The sequence below is a fragment of the Malus domestica genome, chromosome 05, assembly GCF_042453785.1.
Source record: "Malus domestica chromosome 05, GDT2T_hap1".
Taxonomy (NCBI): Eukaryota; Viridiplantae; Streptophyta; class Magnoliopsida; order Rosales; family Rosaceae; genus Malus; species Malus domestica.
Genome location: NC_091665.1, coordinates 7,050,702 through 7,056,759, shown reverse-complemented (window position 1 = coordinate 7,056,759; position 6,058 = coordinate 7,050,702). Strand labels below are relative to the sequence as shown.

The 6,058-nt window shown below is 39.9% G+C and overlaps 1 protein-coding gene across 2 annotated transcripts; it reads right to left on the bottom strand.

Annotated features, from left to right (window-relative positions):
* Positions 1-962: 962 nt before the first annotated feature.
* Positions 963-5,114, bottom strand: LOC103443893 (protein DETOXIFICATION 54). 2 transcript variants are annotated; one of them, XM_008382792.4, is made up of 4 exons: positions 4,804-5,114; positions 4,554-4,616; positions 3,593-4,468; positions 963-1,853 (listed from the first exon to the last, which is right to left on the bottom strand). In XM_008382792.4, exons 2-4 carry the CDS (start codon positions 4,605-4,607, stop codon positions 1,266-1,268), a joined length of 1,518 nt encoding a protein of 505 aa, XP_008381014.2. In that variant the 5' UTR covers positions 4,608-4,616; positions 4,804-5,114; the 3' UTR covers positions 963-1,265. The 2 variants fall into 2 exon arrangements, with proteins under 2 accessions (XP_008381014.2, XP_070678273.1); XM_070822172.1 differs by having other exon boundaries at positions 4,720-4,946.
* Between the last annotated feature and the right edge of the window lie 944 nt (positions 5,115-6,058).

The window sequence follows — 6,058 nt, the reverse complement described above, 5'->3', positions numbered from 1 at the left end:
CTTGATCCGAATGTGTTAATTGTTTTGTAGGTGCAATTTTGTCCAAGATCAAGGAGGAAGAAATTTGCATCCACATCAGTTCTCTTTCCACTTTCCAACCGTGTCTTTGATTTGGAAGTCTAAAGGTACTTGAGGTATGAATTCTAGCTCAGTAAATATGTCATGGTAGGGGTCGAAGATGCAGATTGTTTCTCATCACTGCCTTAAGTTGTGGTTGAGGCCTGTTGGACAAGTCCAACTGAGTTGGGCAACTCCAGCTTCACGCTTATCGTGTGTCCCTTTTTTCCGAGAAGCAACAAGTCTTTTGGTGCACTGGATAACTCGGAGTTTGTAACCCAAAAAAATGCACAATAGTCGGACCTAATTTTTGACAGACAACGGAACTTTTCTGATTTGTAGTCAATGTTACCCAAGTGCTTGTTGTCAATAGTATTTTTCATTGAAGTGAAACGCAGTTAATAAACAGTATTTGATTTGCTCTTTCTTTTCTTCTTAGTTGGTTCACTGAATAACGAAATTGTATTTTGGAATAAAGAATCACGAGTGCAAGAGTAAATGCTCTTATTTTACATAACATAAAGTGTCAATGCTATTATTTCTTGACCATTTGGGCCAGAAGTCCTTTGCACACCTCATCTACTTATAAATTCATATATTAATTAAACTCTCTAGTACTTCGGTCTAGTGACGGTGTCTTTACTTTTGGCTAGAGCTTTCAAATTCCAAGGAGAAGTACTTACATCTGCCCATTGTATGCAATAACACACAACTAAGTAGGACTAGTGTGGAATCGGTTGGGAAAGTAAGTAGCCCTATTTTCATGTCTATAATTGTATGTGAGATCTTGTTTTAGAAGCCGGACTAAAGAATTTCTCCTCTTCCAAATAAACATAACCCAAAAAATATGTTTGTGTGATTTCACCCAAGGGTGAACAGACCAAGACCACCACAACCTCACCTGGTAAGAAGCCAACCAATCACTTTAATGCTCTACTTAGTTACAAACCCATGCGACTAGGGAGTCTTTATTGTGCGGCATTAGATTGTCAAAACCAAAAATACCCCTTCTTAAAGTGGGACGAAAATGTAGGGCATCCTGAATATTCCTCTTGGCAATCTAACGCGGTACACTTGGCTGGACCCTGGCCAGCGACCCTGTCCCTTTCCTTTCGGGACAAAAGCACACCCCTCAAAACTATACAACCCAACAAACCAACTTGTCCAAACAAAAACTACAAAAGTCAACACAAATCCCACATAAAAAGTCAAATAAATTCATCTATACTATTACAGTTACCATCTCCACCGTTGATCAACAACCCTTTGCTTTCTTCTTCATCTTTCTCATGCTCTTGCCTTTTATCTCTGCACTCACCCATTTCTAACCCCGTCAGCATCCTGGCGTTCAAAGACTCAGCCTCCCAATCCGTCCTCGCCACCACAACATACAGAATGGACACAGCGCATGCCACCTGAGCAGATAAGAGCCCGAACCAAAGCCCCGGAAACCCTACCTTGAGCCAGAAGGCAAGCCCGACCGCCACAGGGGTGCCCACAAAGTAGAACGACCCTAAATTGATGCGGGCACCCACGGCCGGGCGTGCCGTGCCGCGTAGGATGCCACAGCCAGTAGTTTGGGGGCAGTTGCCTAACTCGCAAATTCCCATGATTGGCATGACTGATGCAACCAAGGCTTTGACGAGCTCGTCCTTGGTGAAGAGGCCTGCCCACCTCTCTCTCAGAATCACCGTCCAGGTCACGTTGATGATGCCGATCACAAATGCACATCCCAATGCCACCATCGCTGCTAGCTTCGCCTTGTATGGCTTCCCACACCCAAGCTCATTCCCAACCTGCACAAAAGATACATGTACACATCTCAAACATCCATACAAGTAGCCAAACGCTCACATATAAGTGACTGTCAACCGTCTGACAAAAGTAGAACCTGTTTATCAACGGATGACAGTCACTGACTCACCCATGCCCTAGCACGGCTCATATAAGAATCTCATTGTGAATATAACTACTGTGGCTTGCCACACCCAATAAGAAGCGAAAACGCTACTGAGAGTCGTCCACGCACACAAGCGATTGTTCAGCTGTTAACGAAATTACAAAGGCTCGTATATGGATGTCATTGTGGATATAAGATAGTGGTCACTACTATACCACTAATAAAATCTACATTTTACAGATATTTGATGGGACCCAGAAACTCAGATATTGTAATGGGATAGTGTGAAGAGTATACATCTAAAGGGATAAATGGGGTTGCAGGTGGCGATGGCTGGTTTCACTTTCTTTTGTTGGTCGAATGGAATCGTCACAGAAAGTGGAGGGAATCTTTAAGAAAAAAGAAGGCAATTGAATTGGGTAGTAGAACACAAGTACTTGCGTGTCTTGTACTAATTTTGTCCTATCACCTTGCATGTGTGACCTATCTGGTTCCATATAAGTGATGCAATCCCCCTCACAGATAATGAAAGCACATCTTTCCATAAATAATTTCCACTTCAAAGAGTTGGAATATCTCTGCTCGAATGTTCCGAAATATCCTATATTCTAAAACTCTTAAAGGGGTAAATTTTGATCATTGTATCTTTTGACTAAGAGTCTAACAACTAAAATTTTAAAATATATAATATTCACAAGCACCGACAGCGCGAAAGAACTTAGTCTGCAAACAGAGGATTCTACTTGTCTTGGCATTTGGCAATGTTGCAAATATTATAATAAAAGCATTGAATTGAATGGTGCCTTAAGGGGGACCAGTGACCCTGTTGACCCTTAAAACAAATACTACAAGAGAAGGTACTAGATATACACGTTCACACAAATCTTCATCGCATATAAATTTCAACCAACTGTAGAGACCATAACTAATTTCATGTATAAACTAGAATACTTGTCTTATATTTTTATGTAAAGGAAGGGAAGGAGATTCAAACTTGTGTTTGTCGAGAGAAATGGAGGGTTTTGGACATATTTCGACGTTAGGGAGAGTAATTTCGTTGGATTTAAAGCTAGCTCATTCGATGAGTAGAGAAATTTGATTGGATTGAACACTCTAATGCTAGAGTTGTTATTGTGAGTGCCAATTCTAAAAAACATCGTGCTTGTAGACTTTTCGAGAGTGCCAATATCAACTCACTTAGTTTACTTCGATCTAAGATTAATTTTGTCCTTTTTGTTCCTTCTCGTACCAAGTTGCCCAAAAACCAAGGAAAAAACAGTATAGACACGTGTGCAACTGAAATGGTAAACAAACTAACCCCCAAGAAAAACAAGCAAGATAACAATAAACTATCGAGCGCATATGTGAATTAGACCAATCGATTTATTACCTAGTGCCCACCACATTGCATTGAAGTTTAATTTTCCGTCCGTAAACAGCTCCCCGTAAACTAGGGTAGTTTAAAATATCGCTACGTCCAAAGTAACAACAACAACAACAACAAAGCTTTTTCCCACTAAGTGGGGTCGGCTATGTGAATCCTAGAACACCATTGCGCTCGGTTTTGTGTCAGTTACGTCCAAAGTAAAGAGACATAAATTGATAAAGGGAATAAAAAGGAAGTTGGGAACTTACCCTGGCAGAAACACAACCACAAAGGGCCAAAGGGACAGTGTACATCATGCTAGTGGTCTGAATAAGAATCCCGGTGGCGGCCACCGCCAGCGTAGGATTCGGCAGATATCCAGCCATGACAGTCACAATCTCATACCACCACCACTCCAAACATATCGCCAAGCAGCTCGGCACCGCCAGCTTCAACAGCGGCCCAATCCCACTGCACAAATCCCCAATCCCAAACGTCCATCTCATCTCCCCCTTCCTCCAACCCCACCACACGTACCCCGCCATCAGCACCGCCATGTTCATGTTCGTCAGCACCGATGCCACGGCCACCCCCGGCACTCCCAGCCCCATCACCACCACCAAAACCACGTTCAACGGCACATGAAACGCCACGGCTATCAGAGAGCAATACATCATGGGCTTGGTCACTTTCTGAGACCTCAGAAAAACCCTCAAAGGTTGCAAGACCGTGTTTGTCAACAAGTCCGGGAGAGAATACAAACAGTAGGTGGCGGCCATTGCAGTGATGGCCTTGTCCTGTCCCATGAAAACCATGATGGACTGGAGATTAATCCAGAGGAGGCTGATGGGGATTACGGCCAGGAGTAGGATTAAAACCATGCGCTGGAGGGAGAGGGAGAGAAGGTCATAGTTCTTGTTGCCGAATGCTTGGCTGCAAACAGGTTCGAGGCCGGATGCTAGTCCCATCAGGACAGAGTATCCGGTGATGTTGGTGAAGCCGATGGACAGTGCACCACCGGCTAGCTCTAGGCTTCCAAGCCTCCCCAGGAATAGAACTGAAACCGCGGCTCGGACAAACACCAAACAGTTCATGGCCGTTATGGGAAACGCCATCCCCCATAGCTCTCTCAGCTCTTCCCAGACCTGTAAAAAATAAACAAAAGTACATGTTTGAAGACAGAGAGACAAGTAATGGAAATTTGACGATATGGGTTGGTTAAATTAGTACCTGAGAAGCAGAAGGGAACTTGTGGGAGCAAATATCCGGGTCCTTTTCTGCCATTTGTGTTTACTGCGCAAGAAAATGGTGTTTTTATTCTTTCGGAAAGAAGCGTTTAATCAAACAGTTGTTAAACTTAAACCAAATGGAACCCAATAGAGATTTGGAGTTGTACCCTTTACTAGGCGGATCAATTGGAGAAATAAACAGAAAAGAAAGGAAAGCCAGAGATTGGAGAGAAATCAAGGGAAAAACTCACTTTTTTGTTAGCTTTTATAACCAGTGATTGCAGAGAGTAGGAAGCGGAAGTCAGGAGTGATGGAGGAGAAAAGGTGAATGCTTAAAATGCAGAGAGAGAGAGAGAGAGTTAAGAATGGGGGTTGCTTTTTTGGGTTGATATGAAAGTTGAGGAAGCAGAAGAAGACGCAGGGCTATTGGCGGCTATATAGTGAGAGTCTAGACTGTCTGGGTGTGGAGAGATTTGGGTGGGGGTTTTAATTTCAAGGCGTATAAAGGAACGTTTTTCTTTTGTTTAGAGGGAGTGAGTGGGAGAGTGGGAGAGTGGGAGGCGGATGGAGAGAGATGGCATTTTTAAGCTTTTCGTTATAATTATTGCTGCAGAAAAACAGAGACCTATGAGAAAAGTGAGTGCTACAGAATTGAAGATGAGAGAGAGAAGGGTCGGTTTGTCTCAATCCTCTCTTAATTTAACTTTTTATTTGGGTCTTAGTAAGAAATATTCTATAAAAAAAAAAAAAAATTAGGTTCTCATCATTCTTTTCACAATTTTATTGATTAAAATCCTATTCCTTTTTAATTTTTTATCAAGGTCATTGAATATTAATAACATCATTAATTATTTCAATAATAAAATATTTTTTTATTTCTAAATATATTCATTTAATGTTAAAAATGTTACAATTAGTATATTTATATTTATGATTAAATTTTGTATCATATAGTTTTACTTTTAGTTTGTACCCATTTTTAATTTGTAATTCTTTTTTAATTTGTACCCATATATTAATTTCTTTTTGTGCCTATATTTTTTAAAGTTTATTTGTATTTGTACCCATATATTTTTTTGTATTTGTACTTTTTATTTTGCTAAATGTACCCATGCTAATTATATGTACCCATTCATGTAAAACATTTTAATCTTAAAATGTACTCATTCTTAAATATACCGATTTGTTATATGTAAAATGTACCTTCTTTTTTTATATAAAATCTATTCAATTTTTTTCTAATCCATTTTTAAACTTATATGGGTACATTATTTTTTCTTTGATTTTAAAATGTATCCATGTCAAGTTTAATAGAAGAAATTTACTAATGTTATTATGACTAATATCTTTTCTCTTTTTGTGATTTTGAAGAATGTACCCATGTTTTGATACAATAAATTTTTTGGTTAATTTTGATGAATGTACCCATGTTTATATATACACACACACACAATAGTATATTTATATTTTAATATTTTTAATCCCACAAATTATGATTATTTTATT